We start from the raw sequence: 19,357 nt of genomic DNA on the forward strand, positions 1-19,357 counted from the left end.
ATCATCAAAATTAAACGAAATAAACATTTGAAATATATGAGTTTGTATGTAATGTATGAATATAATATACAAGTTTCACTTTTTAAATGGAATTACTGAAATCAATCTACTTTTTCATGATATTCTAATTTTATGACCAGCACCTGTAAGCTATTTAACAAAGATTATTAATGATCATTATTTTTTATCTCTTTGTAGCAGTTAAAGCTAAATATACTATAATTACATTTTATTTGACTTCCATAGATCTTCTCAAGACCCCACACTTATTGTTTTTATGTAGAATCCCAATCCCACATTTGGGAATCACTGATGTAGAGAGTTCTATGAATGACCTTAGGTTGAAAAAATTCAAGATTAATCTAGTTATTAACAAGCTAATAACTAGTCCGAGAGTGGCCAAGACCAAAGCAGATTACTGCCGTCTCAAAACAGGCTCATTATTCAGACCTCTCAAAATTTTAGAAACTTTCCATCAGATTGAAGTTGACGATAATTTATTGGTATGACTGAGTCAGTCTGCGGTCCGTTCCCTGTTGTGATCCAGGTGAAACACATGCTGCGTCACAGAAGATGTCAAGTGGGACATGGCAGAAGAACTATCTGATGCAGAAGTAATGCCGCCCACAAAAATAACAAAAAATCTGGCAAAAGTCTGCTTCGGTCTTGGCTCTAGCTGTTTATTTATCAACCTGGTCAGATTTAAACTCTGTTTCTCCTAACGGAGCTGGTGCAACAGGTAAGATATTAACTGTTCATAATCTGTCCACAGTACCCCACTTCAAACGATTTGAGCTATCCCTTTAAGTATATTGCTATGACTACGTTGCGCTTAGAATGTCCTAAATAGAAGAATTTGATGTTTCTTTGTCTTTTTTGGTTGCAAAGCATTTAAATGTCACTAAAAATGAAACCCATCAGCGCACAACAGGTTTTACACAAACAGCCCTAAAATGAGCCGTGAGGAGCTCTGTCAGGCTCTGATGTCTAAAACGAGCTACAATCACTAAAACAACCTGTTTGGAACAGCATATAAATCAGAGGGTAAACAGCTGCAATAGAATAATATCTTTACTAATTTAAACCGGAGTTTGAAACACGCGTTCTTCAAACGTCTTGGAATGTTTAAAAATAGATCCAGTGTGGGACATTCAAAAGGGGTTCCACATCAAAAGGATATTTTAGTTTTCTGGAAGTGCGTTTGTCTGAAGTAGCGAGGAGAAGTCAGTGTCCTACCTGCAGTAGACGGGAATCGTTCTCCTCTCAGTTTGGAGAATCTGTGAGGAGGATTCGGAGCTGATCTCTGCACAGACTGAGCCAACAACAAGGTCATAAAAAAAACCCAACCTCCTACTGGTTCAAGCTAATGCTGCATTTTGTAAGTTTCCATAAGGCCGTTTTGTCCTCAGACTTTATTTTGTGTTTTCCGGCCACCGGACGTTTGTGTTGCAACACAAACCACCGTGAAGGTAGCAATGATTGGTTTGCAGCTCTGCCTCGCAGCGTGGACCCAGGCTGTGATGCTGTTCGGCACAGAAGTCCACAATATAGCATTTGCCTGAACAGCTGCAAAATCTTTCAGGTTTGAGTCGTTCCATTTGGCAAATTCCACTCTTCTTGTGGGAGTTAATGTGACTCGCCCATCAGGAAACCTCCCAGAGTCTCCAAACTGAGACTAGTAGGCTTATTATTATTAGCTAAGATACAAACTACTAATAAATACTTTACACCATCTCTCTGTAGTCAAACATAATTCTTTACCTGACGTATGAGTTAGAAATGTGACAACCTAACTAAATGTGTTTTATAACTCCCACTACCTTCTAAGATACTGTACAACTTATTAGCTATATGGATGGTTAAGCCAGATAGATTTTTTGAAGGTAAACTAGTAATGTGTTTTTGGTCCACTGACCCTTCAGGTTGCGTTATGTGCCGTTCACATTGTGAGAAAAGTCCACGATCTCGGAGAGCTCTTCGCCCCCTCCGCTCGGTCCCTCCTCTCCGAGAAGAACCACGGTTAGTAGACCTTTATGACAGATTTAACTTAATCACTTTATTGTTATTTTCATTATCTGTGTGTGTTTTTTTTTTTGGTATTTTGTTTGTCCTCAGGTGTGTTACACGGCGCTGTCGTGCTGATCACTGAGCTATGTGAGCGGAGCCCAGAAACTCTGGAGCGCTTCAGGAAGGTCTGATTGACACACACACACTTCCTGATCTGGTCATTCTGCTGCAGCGTGTGTGTTTTAACATGTTTGTGCTGTGTGTGCCTTCCAGACGGTACCAGACTTAGTTCACATCATGAAAGGCCTGATCATTTCGGGTTATTCTCCGGACCACGATGTTGCAGGAGTCAGTGATCCTTTCCTCCAGGTCAGCTTTCATTTTAATCACTTCTAATCTTATTTATAGATACTTACTCATCCTGATTTGTTTTTCTTAAGATTCTACTGGCATCGCACCGGGATTCTGTGAAAGTAATCAGCTCTGTTTGTTCAGAAACCTTTGAACTTGTTTTTTTGGAGTTATCACAAGTTCTGTTTGAAGGAAAAAATCTACTTAACCAGAGATTTCCATCTCAGTTCTTTGATTTTCTTCATTTAATTTTTAATGAAAGCTGTCATAATGTGAAGTAGAAATGTAGGCAGATACTCTGTTTTTTTATGTTGTTCATTTATAGTTTGGGTTGTTTGGCTTTGACACTGTGTCCTTTTTCTGACTAGTTTTTAAAGAGATAACTAACTGTACACCAAATTTAAAATCGGTAACAAGACTTGTAATACACATCTTGATCCATAATGGCGGGTGAGGTGTTGTGTTGTATCGGTTAGTTAAAACTTTATGCCCCAATTTACCTGCAGAGTCTTTGTTTTTATCTTAATTTATTTCTAAAGCAGTAGTTTCTTTATATTGCAGAGAGTGCATTTAAACATAAAGGGTCACGATGAAGGTTAAATTAGGTTTTGTTTGTTTACTTTTTTTATGTATATCACTTTAGTTATGTACATAACATTATGAAACTGGTATTTTTTCATTCATACCAAATAGTTTTTGTTTTATTTATTTGTTTTCTTGCTTTGCAAAATTCCTTCTTGACCCAACGACGGATAAGTGGCAGAGGATGGATGGATGGATGGATGGATGGATGGATGGATGGATGGATGGAGCTTTCTAAATTTAGCTTGATGTTTAGAAACTTGTTGAGTTTAGAAAGTTTGTAAACAAAATCACATTAGACGGTTCATATTTTGATCCGTTTTTTTGGGTTGGTTTTTTTTTTTGATTTGCTGTCCTTCCATCTGTTGTCTCTGCCTGCAGGTTCGTGTCCTAAGGTTGCTCAGAGTCCTCGGTCGGAACAATGAAGCAGCGAGTGACGCCATGAATGACCTCCTCGCTCAGGTTTGAATTCATTTTTTCATTTTTCCCCCCTCACAGTGCACTAGATTTAGTCCTAAGAACCTGGAATGCGTAATCTTCCAAACTGTGAAATGCCTCACAATCTCTATTTGTTTGTTGCTAATCTTTTGGGTTTTTTTCCCAGGTGGCGACCAACACAGACAGTACGAAGACCGTGGGGAACGCCGTGCTGTATGAAACCGTTCTCACTGTGTTAGACATAAAGTCGGAGAGCGGCCTCAGAGTGAGACACCCTCCTCAGCACAACAACACGTTCGAATTAGCAGTTCGATCACTAAATGCTCATTTGCGTCACAGGTTCTTGCTGTAAACATTCTGGGAAGATTTCTCCTGAACAACGACAGGAATATTCGGTCAGTGCAACCTTTTTTTTTCCCCCTGCTACACCACTTTTCTGTCTCTGTCTGCCTCTTCGGTCTGATCAATTTCCAACCATGTTTTACTGCGGGAAAGAATGTTACAGGTTTTGTTGTGTTTTAGGTTGTTTTATTGTCTCCATAGGGGCTCAGTGAGTAGACTAGTCTGTCTGGTTCTCTCCTGCAGAGCAGCACTCGTAATGAGACTGGTTCATTCCTGTCAGACCTGCCTTACCAGATAACATCTTTCCTGTAGTTAATTCAGGTGGCGTTCTGAGGTATTGGTTCAGGAATGTTGAGAAGTTTTCAATTTTACAGAAGCACTCAGTTAGCCTTTATTTTGAAGCAACAGGAATTTTGATGGAATTTGTTTTGCTTCTTACTGATACTCCTGTAGATCTGAGTGAATCTGCACCGTTTTAACTTTGGCAGGCCTGTGTGCGTTTGTTTAGGTATATTGCTATGACTTCTCTTCAGAAGATTGTTGGAACAGACCATAATGCAGTGCAGCGGCACCGGGGGACAATAGTAGACTGCCTGAAGGACCCCGACGCATCTGTCAAACGGTAACGTTGAGCTTCTTCTTTTTTTTTTTTTTGTAAAGCATTGCTGTCATTGAGTGAGAGTGAATGATGATCATTTTACAGTGTCAGCTTCTTTCATCTGTTATTGTTTTATTTATTTGTTTTCAGTAATTTTAGAAACAAATAATTTTGACAATCTTTACTTGTTAATAATGGGATCTTGACTGACATCGGCCAGCCTGCGTTCCTCCTTTCACTCACTGCTCCAAACTGATGAGAAACACACCAAACCCTGGTTGGTGCTTTCCGTTTAAGATGCGATGATTCCATGCATTCATCGCTGAGAACAGCACCACACACACACACACACCTCTGTCACACAACTGAATACAAATCTTACAGCACCTGAATGCAACTTTCTTGCTGTTTTGCACTTTTTTGTTGCTAGCAGGTTCAGGAGCTTCGCTGATGCTGCTGAAGTAGCCTCGAGCACATCGGGTTAACCATCCTGCACTAGTTTCCACAGGGGTTCTCAAAATATTCTCCACTGGATTTTCCACTGTGTTTCCAGTAGTTTCCATTTGAAGCCAAGATTATATTTTAGATGGACCAGACCACTCACTGTTTTTTGTTTTTTTGACTATCTTTCCATCACAGTTCAGCTTTTGATTGTTAATTAGTTTCTTTAACTCGCAAATAGCTGATACCAAGATTTCTAATGAGTACCACTACAAGGTTCCTGTGTACCACCTGTGGTATTTCTACCACACCGCAAGAACCATGAGTGTGACAGTTTCAACCACGTGGTAGTATTTGTTTGATATTTTCACCAGGTAATTTCCTCCCACGCTGACAGTCAAAATAAACGCTGCTGCTTTTGTCAGTCGAGGTGGCAGCGCTATCTGTCTTCTTCTGAGCTCACAGATTAACCGGGGTGCAGTAGTGCATTTGGCAATTGTATTTTCTACAACGACAAAGGCGCTATTAATGCTGCATTTGTATCAAGATTTACTACATAGTTCATTTCAGAAACACAACATCGAAATCACATCCCACAAGCAGTATGAGAGCTTATTTTACTTTCAAAAATACAAAAAAGGATCCTTACCAAAAGTTACCAAACGCTTGCAGAATGTTGCTGAAGAAAGAGAAGATGAGGCACAGTCGACAAAATACACGTTTTTCTGTTATAATGTTTTAGAATCAAATGAAATTAAAACAGCATTTTTTTTTTACAAAGCATAAATAAATCTCCCAGTTCCAATACCTGTGTGCTAGTGTACATTAAATAAAGCGTTACAATGAAAAACTGTATCAATTACAGTCAGTCAGTCTGAAACTGATGCTTTTTTTTTCTCGTTTGTGTAAGTAATAGCAGCTCAATAAATATACCTTCTGCATCTAATTTAAACATAACAACTGATGTCCAGCCCTATTAAAAAGGATAATAACATTAACAGTAATCTTTTTTTTTTTTTTTCTTTTATGACTTACTTTTCAAAGAGTTGAGCATCATCATAATGTATACTAAACACCCATTATCACAGTTTGAAAGAATCTGTTACCAGCTCTCCCATCCATGTAGGCGGGCTTTGGAGCTCTCCTTGGCTTTAGTGTCAGCCTCCAACATCCGCTCCATGATGAAGGAGCTGCTCATCTTCCTCTCGTGCTGTCCCCCTGAGCTCAGGGCTCAAGCTGCTAGTGGCATTTTCAACGCTGCCGAAAGGTGAGTGAGCGTTCCACGCTGAACGTATTTTTTTTTTTTAGACAAACTGAACACTCATGCATGTTCATAGACTTAATGGGCTGTTTTCTAATATGTTGCTGTGGACACACTACTGAGCTGAGGCTAGAACAACAAAGTCTCAGTGTCTTCTGTATGCTTCATACGTTCACGCGGCTCAGTATGAATCTGTCGCCACGCAGAGATATTTCTGATGAATGCCTTATGTGTTGTCTGCATGTTGTTCAGTGACTAGAAGCCTTTATTTGTTTGTGGGAGCACGCAGATTACAGTTGATTCAGTGTGTTTGTGTGTGTTACTCACCAAGCACCACTCAGTTGGCTGTGTGTGTGTGTGTGTCAGGTATGCACCCTCCCAGCGTTGGCACATTGACACCATCCTGCATGTCCTCACCACGGTAAGTATAGTCTGCACCACACACCCTGCTGCTGAGTGTGTGTTAAAGATGGATGAAGCTCCCAGAACTAAACAGTGAAGCAGAAGTATCTTCAGCCGGCGTTCTTTCTAATCTAACCCTCACCCTCGATTTCCAATAAAACGTCTGCTTGTGTCGAGGTTAATGAGAAAACGTCCCGACTTGTTGTTACATCAGTCCATATTTTCCTAATGGCTTTGTTAGTTCAGCTTTGCCTCATCTGCAGCGCAGCTTTAAATCTATTGTTTTAATCATCGTCCAATTTTAGAATGAAGTAGATAAAAAAGCAGCATATAGTTTAGGTTGGGGCAGCTTTTGGATTCATTGAGCAAAACACACCAAACCCATTCACCACTTATCTTTTACTACTTTAATAACTTCTCGTTTTTATCAGTTCCTCGCGACAAAGTCCTATTACAAAGGCAATCAGGATTGGTTCCTCCAAGGTTTTACTTAGAACATTTTTTTTTCTTACTCAGCTTTGAGGCTTTGAGGTGAGGTAAAGATGAGCTTCCACTCAGACAAAGATGGAAGCGGTTAGGTCAGCAGTGGAGCTAAGTTAACAGCAGTAATATTACCGAACACCTTTTAACACCTGAGCGTTTCATTGGAGGATCACTGTAGGTCTGAGCTTTTTCTTTAAAACTACAGTCCATACCAGAGGGAACAGTCTGATAGAGATGCTCTGCAGCAGCAGGAGATACAGTGGTGTTGGTAGACAGCTAGAAATAATAAAATGCTTGATTAAAAAAAAGTCAGCTGTAGAAATTCTTGTGTTTGGTTCTGTGACCAAAACTTATTGCCAAGACTTGCATGCTGTGTCACATGTTTCTGAAAAGAATTTAAATAAATGCAGAGCAGAGATTTGCAGTATATGTTGAAAATTTTAGAAATAAAAAAGTATTTTCTCTTCTGATTAATTTACTATCTGGCTCCACTGGAAGTGGTTTGTTGATGCAGTAAGCTTAAATTTGTCAACAATGGCTTCATTCCATAATCTGCAAGTTATTTTTTTTTAGAAATGCCAACAAAAAACCATTCATGGCTGCCCGCCCAAAGAGTTTGTTAAAATTAGAGCAGCTCACCTTTCAATAACAGGCGGTTTATTGTTCATTGTGTCTGGAGAAACAATGTGTAGTGACCCGAATACTCGCACCAGCTGCCTGTCTAATGGAGCTTCTGTGTGTGTGTGTGTGTGTGTGTGTGTTATTCCCACTCCACCAGGCAGGGGGCGACGTGAGGGATGAAACCGTGCCCAACTTGATTCAGCTCATCACCAACACCTCGGAGCTGCACTGTTACACCGTCCAAAAGCTCTACCGGGCTCTGCTCACGGACATCTCTCAGGTTTGTGTGTCTGGGTCGTTCCTGATCTGAGTTCTGGGTTAAAGAATAATGAATTATTACAAATAAATAAATAAATACTATTGCAAAAAACTGTAAATTTATATTGAACCTCAAAGAAAAAAAAACAAACTCTGATGACCTTGCAAATAGAAGGAAAGAGGCAGATATTTTTTCTTAGAGAACATTTTGCGGCTGCCTTGAACCAGATAAAGCTGGTTTTGGACTCGCTCAGCTTTCAGTTTAAAACTGCACAACGAGTGAACATGTAACATTCACAGACAGCTTCTCAGGACAGTCTGTAGTTATTTATTGACACGGCGAATAAATGGCGTATTTTTTCGCGCAGCAACCTCTGGTCCAGGTGGCGTGCTGGTGTGTGGGAGAGTATGGAGACCTGCTGCTGAGAGGGGAGTGTCAGGAGGCTGAACCTGTGCAGGTAAACAATCGATGCAACCTGTTGTGACATCATGACAGCTTTTGGATTAATAGAGCTAAACACTTGAGCAATAAAAAGCCCATTTTTTAATTTATTTATAGTCCTAAAAGTATTTCACCATTTCACAGAAAGATAAAGCTTCACCTGCAGCGTTTGACTAAAGCAACAGTTCAAGTCTTCTGGATGGGGAACAATCATTATCTTACCTGTTGCAGATAGCTCAGTCTGGAGAGATAGACCGACCATTTTGACGATATAACAGCTAGTCTGAGCGAAGAAGACTAAAGTGGATTGTTGCTGTAAAACATTTTTATAGCAGTTCATGCAAACACTATTTTATAAACCTTTAAATCATTGTAATTTTCATATATATATATATATATATATATATATATATATTACAGTTATTTGTAAGCACAAACAGCAGCAGCTGAATGTAGCTTTTCCAGCAGGAATAGCAGAACATTTCTTTCTGAATACCTGATTCATCTAAAACTGGTGTGAGACTGGATTAGACTAGTTGTTGGTCAGAGTTAAACTCCATTTCTCCAAGCTGAGGTTGTTCAAAGAGTTATCTACAACATGTAAGACATTAACTGTTCGTAACCTTTTCAAGTAACCCCACTTCAAAAGATGTGAACTAACTCTTTAGTTAACTAAACATACCAAAAATGAAACCAGTACTGGAAAATGTTGTGCTTTTTTGTAACTTAGTGAAATAAAAGTTACTTTTTTGTTTGTTCAACCTGAAGTAAAGTGAATATTAACTGTAAAAACTCAAAACTTTTTCTTTCATATTTGGAAGATTTAATAGCAGCTTTCAGACGCCATGTTGTTCTTTAATCAGGTCACGGAGGACGACGTCCTGGACGCTTTGGAGACCGTTCTACAGTCGCACATGTCGTCCCCGACAACCAGAGGCTTTGCTCTCACCGCCACCATGAAACTGAGCACGCGCATCACTGAAAATGTGGAGTAAGGAAAATCCCAGTTCACACAGAGAGCAGAATCGAAGAAAGTCTTTTAATAGCTGCCTGTTTACAGACCGTTTACACTCTGGTTTCTGTGGGATCAGAGTTCAGACATCTGTTTAGAAAGAGCTGAGTGTAAAAGCTTTTGTTAAAAGCTGCTTTAAATGACCAGTTGTCCCTCTAAGCGCCTCTTTGTTTCTGTCCGTCCCGTAGTCGCATCAGAAGCATCGTCAGCATCTACGGCAGCTGCATAGACGTGGAGCTCCAGCAGAGGGCAGTTGAATACAACGCGCTCTTTAAAAAATATGATCACATGAGGTGGGCAGGAGAAATATATAAGAAGAAATATATCACTTTCTGACCAAAATAACTGAGATACGTCCTCTTTCCTCAGGGCAGCAGTGCTAGAAAGGATGCCTGTGATTCAGAGGAACTCTGAGGGTCAGGCCATCGAAGAGGCAACAGAGGGGACCATCAAGGAGATCCAGCCTGCCAAAGTCAAACAGGAAGAGGGGGGGCTGCCACAGCAGCCTGCTAACCAAGTATGGAATGATGACATAGAAACAGTCATTCATTCATTCATTCATTTATTCATTCAACATGCAGACATTGGGGTTTTTCCTTCTACCTGTGGTTTTCTTCAGGTCTGTGACCTCTTGGACTTACTGGGCGACTCTCAGGAGTCCCTGCAGCCCAGCCCGGCTGTAGGCAGCACAGCACCGGCTCTGCCCGTCAGCACCACCACCACTGCAGGAGGAGACCTCCTGGATCTGCTGGGGGGGCTGGAGCCCACTCCCCAAACACCAGGTCCGCCTCTCACTCACAAACGGCAAAATCCGACAAGCTGGCTTGTTGGGACTTTTTTTTTTCTCCAAATGTTGTTTATGAATAAATGCCACATTTTTATTTTGCCTTTTTTTTCCTCTCAGCTCCCACAGTGACTGTGTATGAGAAAAACGGTGTGACTTTGACACTAAGTTGTGAGCAACAATCAGACTCCACCCTGATAGTCACTCTCACAGCCTCCAACTCCTCTGACTCAGACATCAGCAGCTTCACCCTGCAAGCTGCGGTCCCCAAGGTTTGTATCCTTCCATCCTGTTCATCTTCTACAGATAGTCTCCCTATGAAACAAGCTTTCTCTGTCTGCCTCCATTTGGTCGTCTGATATCTCAGCTTTCACACTTTCACTTCTACATAGATACAGATTCAGATAAAGTGAAATATCGTACAGCAGCTAAGATACTGAAAAGCCCCTCCGGCGCCCAGGCTAAAGGTAGAGGACCATGTTAGAAACATGTCATTAACATGAGTGGGAATAAAAAGGAAACAGAGTATTTTTCATTCTAAAAATGTAAACAGCAAATAATTTAGGGGGTTAGTTTTTATGGTACTGAGAAGTCGGAGTAACGTAACGTCCCACTTCACCGCGTTCCAGTTGTCCCGCTCGGTGACAGTCAGAAACAAGACGGACACCCGCAGCAAAGCCTTTTATTTTTCTCGCAGTTTCTAAATATGAAATCCTACTAAATAGATGCGCACTCCACTCACGGAACATGTTTAAATGCTTGCTGTATACACGTTAAAAAGTACTAGTTGTGTGATTAAATGTGAAAAACAATAAAGATTAACAGTAAAAGTAACAATTTTCTTATTAAAGTTGCGAACACCAACTTAAAATCCCATCCGGGGGTAGTTGGAGTTGCTCCCAGTTGTCCCCCATTGAAATTTATGACTAGGAACTTGGAAATTCCCATTTCCCAGTCGTACTGGAACGCACCAGTCTGTAACTGTGGTGATAGCTAGAGGTTTTTACCTCTTTATCAGGAAAGGTCTTGCTCAACTCTATAGTATATTGTCAAACACAGTCTGCAGGTCAGACCACTGCAAAGAGCACCGAAATGAGACTTAAACTACAACACAGGAAGCTCAGAATCGTTAAGGAACTGAGATCCAGTTTGAAACAAGAACAAAAACCAAATGTACTCTGAAAACTTTCCTTTTTAGTCTGTGCAGTTTCATGTTTGCATTATTAGAGGTCAGAGCTCCAAGTAAGAAGTTACAGCAACAAATATTCAAACCTGTAGTGAATGTTATTCTTTCACAGCCTTTTTCTGTCTCTATACTAATTTTAATTAAAACCCTAAAAGACTTGAAAACTGGAGCATGTTTGAAGTCACCTTCAAATACCTTTTTTTATATAACAAGTTTCTAACTCCTGCTGACAGCTTTCTTGTTGGCAGGTGGTATAAATTTACGGCTGTCCTGCTCTCTGCGGTCAACATTTGTACAGGAAATAGAATCAAACTAAAACTGCGTCTGATGCTTCAACCTCAGAGTTTTGTTTGACCCCCCTCCAGAGTGTGCAGTTACAAATGAAGGCTCCCAGCAGGGACTCCCTACCCGCAGGAGGTGCAGCTAAACTGACCCAGCTGGTGGTCCTCAACAACCCCAACAAGGTGGGTCTGCAAAGTCCAGACACGCACACGAATAAAGAGAGGGACAACACTGCCACCTGCCTCTCAGAGCGGCTGCAGCAGAAATCAGTCCCATCTGACAGATATGAGCTTGATATCAAATCAATTCCTTCCGTACCTCTCAGGTTAATCTGAAAATGAGGATCCGCATCTCGTACGCCAGCCAGGGCTCGAGCGTTCAGGATATGGTCCAGATCGACTCCTTCCCTGGACTCGGCGCCGCCGGACACTGACAGGACCGCGCGGATGAAGCTGGATCCAGCTCACTGATGGGAGTCTGTGGGCTGTTTCTCAGTTAGCTGGGCTTATTTTTATTTTTTTCATATTTGAAGAATGTCATTCTTACACATTTTCTACTCATCAGGAACACAAACTCATAACGGTGCGCACATGCAGACCTGCGGGTATATTAGGACAAATCTCAATTATTTGTCGTTTTGTTTTGTGTGGTGGAGGGGGTTGCTGCAGTGAGGACCGGACAGACGACACAAAGAAAGCGAGTGCAGCAGATCTCGAAGGTCCCATCGACCTTTTACACATTTCTGGACATGAACAGATAAACAGGATAGATAATCGATAGTTTTACTTGTTTAAATGGGCTCTTTATCTGCCTTCAAGACTTTAGTGAAAAACTCACATTTTTATTTTTATCAATTTTAAGGAATTAAAATATTCTTAAGCATTCAGGATTTCTAAAGTTTCTAAAGACTGCAACCTATTTTACTGTTTGTGTCAGCTACACATCACTCCATTTACAGCCCTACCTCTGAAAACATTTGTTTTTACCCTTTTTTGCACTTGAAAAGTGAGCCACTACTACTATTATTTATTCTAAATACACTTGATTCTTTTTATTTTTTTCCAGAACACAAAACCATCTAATTTAAGGATCCATTTTAAAGCACAACCTCATGTGTTACCTTCACTTGCTTTTGTGAGGGTCCCCCCCAGGTTCATTCCTCTGTGCCTTTTAGCGCTTTTTCCAAACACATGTCTTTTGGAGGCCAAGAATATTTTTTAACCGGTAGGTTTCTGTTTTCATTAACCACAGACGCATCGGTTTACCTGAACAGTAATTCTCATTAATTGTTTACAGGCAATTAAAACGGATTTATTTATAAAGATTATGTATAATAAAACAAGAAGACCTTAGGCACAGTCCTGCCTACAAGATGTATATTTTAGATATTAAAAGAATGAGCATTAAACACAATGTTATTGTTAAGTTTAAGGACAAAACTTACAACAATCTGTTGGAGAAACAGGCATCGTAAACACATACGATAAAACCAGCATGTTCATATCAACTTAGGGACTCATTTCATAGTCGCTGTTTTTGAAACGCTCTACAGATAAAAGTCAAGAGGAATTTTGACCCAAGTATGATGTCAGTCAAACCTATTCAGCTTCACATCTCTACCTTAACTAAAATTTAATGAAATAAGCAGGAACACTATTCTGTCAGCTGTTAAGATTGTCTTTGAATATTCAGAATGATGATATTTTCTAATAAAAATTTTTTTTAAATCTTATGAGTTCTTTGTTTTGGTGTTTGTGCTCCAGTCGTGCTTTTAAATTCAAAGACAACACTTTAGTTCCAGCCTTTTATTCACAAGCAAAAGTGTTTTCAAACTTGTTTTTCTTTCTGAAAACAGAGCCGTCTCCATCAGCTGTTCAGACTGAAAAAGCCAATTAAGGCTTACAAAGAAAGAAAAAAAAAATCTACAAATGAAACATAATGTCCTTCTTTTGGTGGGGTGATTTGTTTGTTTGTTTGTTTTTCTTGGTTGCATTAGCCTAACTTTTTTTTTTCTGCTGCAACACAGTCACGAACATCTAAGTGTTGGCACTCAGCTGGTCTCATGTCAGCAGCAACTCATGACGAAGGGGAGAGGTGTGTGCCGCAGCCGCGAGGCGTCGATCCTCCCCTTAACGCCAGCACAAGATGGAGCACCGAGCCGCCCTGGATCTTGTAGTCTGCGGCGGTCTTCTCATCGTTCCTAAAGGCGAGGGAGGGTAGAGGGAATAACGTAGTTTAGACACCATCTGAAGCTGGTCCTGAAACAGCTACAGAAAAAAAAAAAAGATGGCTCACATTTGTTTCCCGCTGTAGATGAGCCTCTGTTGCTGCGGAGGGATCCCTTCTTTCTCCTCCACCCGCTCTTTAATCCGCTCCACCTTGAGACGAACACACAAGCACGAAAATGGTAAAAGAACAGAACACGTGATCACTTATTAGGTCTCACATTAAGACTTCCTTTGATTTCGAGCTGTCACCTTGTCTGTGGGCTCAATGTCGATCTCTATTTCCTTTCCAGTCAGGGTCTGAAAAGTTAAAGCACAAACAGGACAGCTGAAATGTCTCCAGCTACAAGAAACACAGGAGAGACATTAAAGGGTCTCTTAATTTTATTTGCTTCATGTGTGACAGAAGATGCCAGAGTTTGACTAAGATGATTGGGGAAAAAACATGCAAAGTTAAGAGCAAAGTTGTCTCATTTTACTAAAAGAAATTACACAAAATTGGTCAAAATTTGGTTAAATGGTTAGTTTTGGTTTTAAATCACAATTTATCACATGTATAAAACTTGGAATGGATATATGTTCATTTGATTCATTTATTTTTATCTAACAAAACAAATCTAAGTTACTGTGTGCTATAATTCGTTTTCAAACACGTTTAAAGGCTATTAATAGTTTATAATAAAATAAGTGTAAAACAGCAAGTATTTTTTTCTGCATCTTGTTACAGTCCTAGACTGGTGGGGCTTTTTCAACAGTATATCAATATTTATGTGCTCACTCACTTTAAAATGTTATTGATTTTGGTTAATATCTAGAGTGAGAAGTGAAGACTGTTTTAATCTTAATTTTAACTCACACAAAGTTCACAATCTAACATCAACGGTAACAGCTTTTAAACTTTGATTACTACAAACTAATTATTTATAACCTTTCAATATATAAGAGCTTTATACTGAGCCAGTGCCTTAACATTCATTCACAGAGTACATGCGGTTATTTTAGACACAAAACCGGGTTCAGAAAGAAACCGGTGACCAGTCAGCGAGCTACACAAACTAACGTAACACCCGCGATGAACTTCATTTACCAATAAAACTAAACCTTACCTTAACTTTGATCAGCATGTTGAAAAATAAATAAACTTCTACAGTAAAGTGGCTGAGCTGCTCACCGAACGAAACAATTAACAAATTATCGTGACACAAGCAGCTACTCAAGCTAACCTGACTCTACTTCCCGTGTAACAATCTGAATCAGACGGTGTCGCACACACGCCGCAGCATAATGGTTCCGCTACGCAAAAAAGGCAAAGCTACAAAAAACAAAATGGAATGTAAATTCTTTAAATGAGCTGTTTGACAACAATGTAAGTTAACAATGTATTAACTTAACTTTTCCTTTTTTCTGAAAGGTAGCTATTGTGAAAAATAGAACTAATAAAATAATTAGCATTGGATTAGGTAATTTAACATAAAGTGTCTAATCATATTCTTGTTCTTAAATTGTAAAAAAAAAAAAAAATAAATAAAATAATTCATCCTTTTTTGACGGATAAGCACAAGAACATACAAAATGTACTTTAGGCTACTTCTTACTTCCTTGAGTAACCCTCTAATTTTAGCCAGAAGCAACAAAACAATACCAAAACAGGTAACTAAGTAATACTTTTTGTATGTTTGTTTTCCTTGATATAATGAAACACTTAATGATGTGTCTTTTGCATATTTTTAACATTTCTTTTTCATCTTTTTAGCATGTTGGTTAATGAGCATTTGTTGCGACCAAAACTTACAATAACAAAAAATTTGATGTGGCTTTTTTTTTTTAAAATTCAAAATCTGTTTGGCTCAGAAATCATTTAGTGTTAAGTTCTGCCTTCTTCTTCCAAAGGTCAGTTAACAAAGCATCGCTCTGACAGACTGCTTCCACACAGCTGTTCGTCATTCGTCTAATTACCCAGGACCTGTATAAAGTGTATGTCTTTGACTCAGTCTGAGATCCTTTTAGTCATGGGAGCTCATTTTGGCCTAGGTGTGGTAATCTTGGCTGTTTTAGCTGCAGCTCTTGCTGATCCAGGTACTGGTCTACTTATACGCATTTGTGGTGAGAATTACAGATCTTGAGTGCTTGTTTTGTAATTGGAGCCCTGATCTTGACTTTTTGTGTGCAGATATCAAAGTAATGTGTGAAAAAGACTCCATCCGAGTCATATGGAGGGTAGGTCCCCAGTTTGTGCCGTACGCAGCTCGGTTCTTCCTCGGGAGCTGCATGCCATCCAAGTGGACGGTTCTACCCACTGGAGAGGGGGAAGCACGTTTTAACTACAGATTTTCTGACTGCAGGTTTACAAAACAGGTGATGTACCTGCAATTTCCAATATGCCTCTTTAATTGATTCTGTCCTTAAATAACTGTCTGTTCTCTGCAGATAAAAGGTAAACACCTAATGTATCAAACTGAACTAAGCTTCAGGCCACAGGCAAGACCAAAACCTGCTCTTTTCAGGCATCCAGTCAAATGTGTCTATAAAAGGTAAACTAGTCTGCGTAACACACAACTCAAAGTAATCTGCTGTGAGATGAACCGAAATGTCGTCTTCCAGAGCCGATAACTGGATCCCCAAGTTCTTGACCCCTGGCTCGGGTGTTTCTTCAGGTCAGAGTAAGCTGGTCTTCCATATGGCCCTTCTCAATGGTAAGTTCCTCTACCGAATGAACTGTGTGAATTCAGGGCCTGGTCACGAGCCTCTTCCACCTCTTTCCCTCAGAACAGTTGACAGGCGTCGCAAAGACGAACGTGATCCCCCTGGGTTCGTTCATGCCGATATGGGCAGCGGTAGAACAAAAGGCCCACCAGCCGCTGCTGATGCTCATGGATGAATGTGTCGCAGCCTCCACGCCAGAGCTGCAGCCCGGCACCCAGGTTTACCCAATCATTGCCAACAACGGGTAGGCTTCAGATGACCTCGCCTGATCAGGCATTGAGACGACCTGCTGCTGCTTTTGAGGTTTTTTTTTTTTTTTTTTTTTTTTTTTTTTTTTCTCCAGATGTCTCTTGGAAAGCAAGAGGGGAAGCTCTGTGTTTCTTCCTCGGTACCACTCCTCAGCCATCATTCTCTACCTCCAGGCATTCAAGTTTGGTCTGGGAGAGCAAGTGAGTTCAAGACATTGTCTGCTCGTGAGAGGTTTCTTTAGTAAATTCAACTTGACTTTTGTGCTTTCCAGGTGTACATCCACTGTAATCTGATTGTCTGGGATAGTGATGTTCTTAATAGACAAAAGAAAGCCTGCCATGTAAAGGAACAGGGAAGGTAAAGATCTTGCAGAGTTGACCTGAATATCTTAAAGTGTGGGAGGCACTAGTAATGTGCTAAATGGGGATACTAAAAATGTGCAGGTTCAGTTCAATCTTGGAAAGTGTCAAAATTGACGAACATAATCTGTAAAATGGTCAATCTGTAAATGACACTTTAAAGTTTGGCTATTCTCTCAGTTTTCTGAAACCATTAACATGGATTCAACATGACTCATCCAAAATCTTTCTCAGTTGGGAACTACTGGATGACCCGTCTCGAAGCTCCTTGTGTGACTGCTGTGACTCAGTCTGCACGCCTCGCACCAAAAGAGCGTCTGAACAGGGTAACCTTTTCCAACACTTTAAATGTTTTGGTTTAGTTTTCTCGAATTAAACTTAATTCAATGTCTTTTCAGAGTCTCACAGCAGGAGTTTCAATTCTGTGTTGGGACCAATCATCATAGTAGACCAACCTGGCTCAAAGATCAAGAACACTCTTTAGTCTGATCTGCGGTTGCTGCTCAGGTATGATTTGTCTAAAAGTTCTCTTCAGAAACTTCACATGGACTAATGTGTCTCCTCTCGACAGGAAAGGATCAGGCTAAGCTGATGGGGAGACTTCTGGCCGCTGTACCGCACGCCTATAATTTGTGATTTAAAGGACTCTGGACATAATCTGTCCACAATCTGCTTATGATTTATTAAACTGCAACAGCTACTGTAAGACTTGATGTTATGAAATAAATGTGGTGTCATTTTGACTCATTTGGGTTTTTATGAAGGCACTTTCCCATGATGATGGGAAGGAAAAAGCTGAAGTGTATTTGCCAATGAAATTACTAAAGTAGTGCATTTAACCCCCCACTCCAATTTTTATTTTTCTAGCTTTTTAGCAGCTAAACTTTCAATGTCAAGTCCTCCAAAGGAATTAAGTTTTTAGTTTTCAATGGCAGGTAGTATTGACCTAAAGTGGAGGAACAATTTCTCAAACTCCAATGTACATGACATATGGAATCGACAAACTACTTTATGGGTGCCACCTCACCTGACCTAAGTCATAGATTTGCGCAAACCTTTGTGGCTGATTTGGCTACAATAAACGTACAAAGTTTGCTTAAAACTGATATTGAAAATCTTTGTCTAAAACTTGGCCATGGTGGATATACAATTTGAGGAATGCTAGGCCTTTAAATTTAGACTAAAATTTGTAGGTAGTGCCACATCCAGTTTAAAATCTAAAACTTTTTTTTTTTTTTTCTTTGGCAATCATGGAAGCAACAAATCTGTGGAGAAAAGACCCCTTTGTGTGGCACAGGGTTTATATCTAGTTTTTCTTTAGACAATCTGATTTAACTCAGACAACTGTAGAGTGATACAGTTTAAGAATCAGTTCCCAAAGCCTTTTTGGTGACATTTGGTAACATCGTGCATCATATCAGGTCAGGGTGGTGGTACATTATGTTAGACCCAGCTAATGCACAAACTCAAAACAGAATCAAGAGCTGCTCTTCAAATCAGAGCCTCCCAGTGTGTCTGACTTTAAAACTGCCACAGACAACTAATCTAACAAAACACACAAAAATGGCCATAACTTAGCCAATTTTATAAATTTTGAGCTAAATTCTGACGTGGTAGTAGCTGAGTCTTTCACAACATACTCTCTAAGTGTGAGACTGAGCATAAAGTTAACTTTTTGAAGTTTGACTAAAGCAGCTACAACCCTGTCATTTCTCAGCACAAGATCAGTTTTTCTTTGGTTATGCCTTGTCTTATTTCTCAGAAATTTGGGGAAATGTAAGTAAAACAACCATTGATATTTTAGTTAAGTTGCAAAAACAAAGCTATACGGCTTATTAATGAGGTGGGATATTGTGAACCAACTGATAAACTCTTTATTCAAAGAAATACATTAAAATTCAAAGATATTGTATACATAAAAATATTGGAAAAATTGCATAAAGAACTGAACAAAAGTCTTCCTTCCGGTATTCAGAAATTATTATTATATAAGTTAAGACAGAATAAATATAATTTGCGAGGTTTGTTTATATTTGAATGTGCAAAAGAGAAAAGTCAGGTAAAGTCGAGGTGTGTTTCAGTTATTGGTGTGAAACTATGGAATGACCTGAATGATGATTTTCAGTTATGTTTTTTTTGGTGAGTTTTAAAAGAGCTTTAAAATGTAAATTGATAAAATCTTACGCTGTTAGTCATATATATATATATATATATATATATATATATATATATATATATATAGGTATTGAGAAGATATCTTGGTAGGTTGTTAGGCACTTAAGTAGGGAAGGCAAGAATAAGCTTTGGCTTCAGCCTATGCCTTTTTTGGTA

General features: G+C 39.6%; 3 protein-coding genes across 4 annotated transcripts in view; 2 read left to right on the forward strand and 1 right to left on the reverse strand.

Annotated features, from left to right (window-relative positions):
- The window catches only part of ap1g2 (adaptor related protein complex 1 subunit gamma 2), a 16,873-nt gene extending 3,462 nt beyond the window's left edge, over positions 1-13,411 (forward strand). Inside the window, exons 5-22 of the mRNA XM_017420886.3 lie at positions 1,923-2,019; positions 2,116-2,192; positions 2,281-2,376; positions 3,322-3,402; positions 3,545-3,643; positions 3,718-3,773; positions 4,229-4,342; positions 5,886-6,026; positions 6,387-6,441; positions 7,684-7,806; positions 8,153-8,242; positions 9,090-9,217; positions 9,427-9,531; positions 9,608-9,755; positions 9,858-10,020; positions 10,143-10,294; positions 11,574-11,672; positions 11,816-13,411. Coding sequence (XP_017276375.1) covers positions 1,923-2,019; positions 2,116-2,192; positions 2,281-2,376; positions 3,322-3,402; positions 3,545-3,643; positions 3,718-3,773; positions 4,229-4,342; positions 5,886-6,026; positions 6,387-6,441; positions 7,684-7,806; positions 8,153-8,242; positions 9,090-9,217; positions 9,427-9,531; positions 9,608-9,755; positions 9,858-10,020; positions 10,143-10,294; positions 11,574-11,672; positions 11,816-11,923 — 1,932 coding nt within the window. The 3' untranslated portion in view covers positions 11,924-13,411. The remainder of the gene's footprint in view (positions 1-1,922; positions 2,020-2,115; positions 2,193-2,280; positions 2,377-3,321; positions 3,403-3,544; positions 3,644-3,717; positions 3,774-4,228; positions 4,343-5,885; positions 6,027-6,386; positions 6,442-7,683; positions 7,807-8,152; positions 8,243-9,089; positions 9,218-9,426; positions 9,532-9,607; positions 9,756-9,857; positions 10,021-10,142; positions 10,295-11,573; positions 11,673-11,815) is intronic.
- A 21-nt stretch (positions 13,412-13,432) lies between these two features.
- nedd8l (NEDD8 ubiquitin like modifier, like) lies at positions 13,433-14,984 on the reverse strand. Its single transcript, XM_017420887.3, has 4 exons — positions 14,822-14,984; positions 13,968-14,015; positions 13,786-13,868; positions 13,433-13,690 (listed from the first exon to the last, which is right to left on the reverse strand). The coding sequence occupies exons 1-4, from the start codon at positions 14,837-14,839 to the stop codon at positions 13,567-13,569; spliced, it is 273 nt and encodes a 90-aa protein (XP_017276376.1). The 5' UTR covers positions 14,840-14,984; the 3' UTR covers positions 13,433-13,566.
- A 671-nt stretch (positions 14,985-15,655) lies between these two features.
- On the forward strand, positions 15,656-17,769 carry zp3f.2 (zona pellucida glycoprotein 3f, tandem duplicate 2). 2 transcript variants are annotated; one of them, XM_017420826.2, is made up of 10 exons: positions 15,656-15,791; positions 15,886-16,070; positions 16,143-16,246; positions 16,317-16,408; positions 16,482-16,662; positions 16,762-16,867; positions 16,939-17,024; positions 17,261-17,352; positions 17,425-17,533; positions 17,598-17,769. In XM_017420826.2, exons 1-9 carry the CDS (start codon positions 15,692-15,694, stop codon positions 17,508-17,510), a joined length of 1,032 nt encoding a protein of 343 aa, XP_017276315.2. In that variant the 5' UTR covers positions 15,656-15,691; the 3' UTR covers positions 17,511-17,533; positions 17,598-17,769. The 2 variants fall into 2 exon arrangements, with proteins under 2 accessions (XP_017276315.2, XP_024862682.1); XM_025006914.1 differs by having other exon boundaries at positions 17,603-17,769.
- The last annotated feature ends 1,588 nt before the right edge of the window (positions 17,770-19,357 follow it).

The sequence above is a fragment of the Kryptolebias marmoratus genome, linkage group LG20, assembly GCF_001649575.2.
Source record: "Kryptolebias marmoratus isolate JLee-2015 linkage group LG20, ASM164957v2, whole genome shotgun sequence".
In the NCBI taxonomy this organism is placed as follows: domain Eukaryota; kingdom Metazoa; phylum Chordata; class Actinopteri; order Cyprinodontiformes; family Rivulidae; genus Kryptolebias; species Kryptolebias marmoratus.

Bases quoted from the DNA above. Each gene is read 5' to 3' on its own strand.
- nedd8l (XM_017420887.3), bottom strand. The intron at 13,869-13,967 runs GTGACAGCTCGA...GTTCGTCTCAAG, and splicing joins ACATTGAGCCCACAGACAAG to GTGGAGCGGATTAAAGAGCG. The intron at 13,691-13,785 runs GTGAGCCATCTT...CCTCGCCTTTAG, and splicing joins ATCTACAGCGGGAAACAAAT to GAACGATGAGAAGACCGCCG.
- zp3f.2 (XM_017420826.2), top strand. From the start codon at position 15,692: ATGTCTTTGACTCAGTCTGAGATCCTTTTAGTCATGGGAGCTCATTTT. The intron at 16,071-16,142 runs GTGATGTACCTG...TGTTCTCTGCAG, and splicing joins ACTGCAGGTTTACAAAACAG to ATAAAAGGTAAACACCTAAT. The intron at 16,247-16,316 runs GTAAACTAGTCT...GTCGTCTTCCAG, and splicing joins GTCAAATGTGTCTATAAAAG to AGCCGATAACTGGATCCCCA.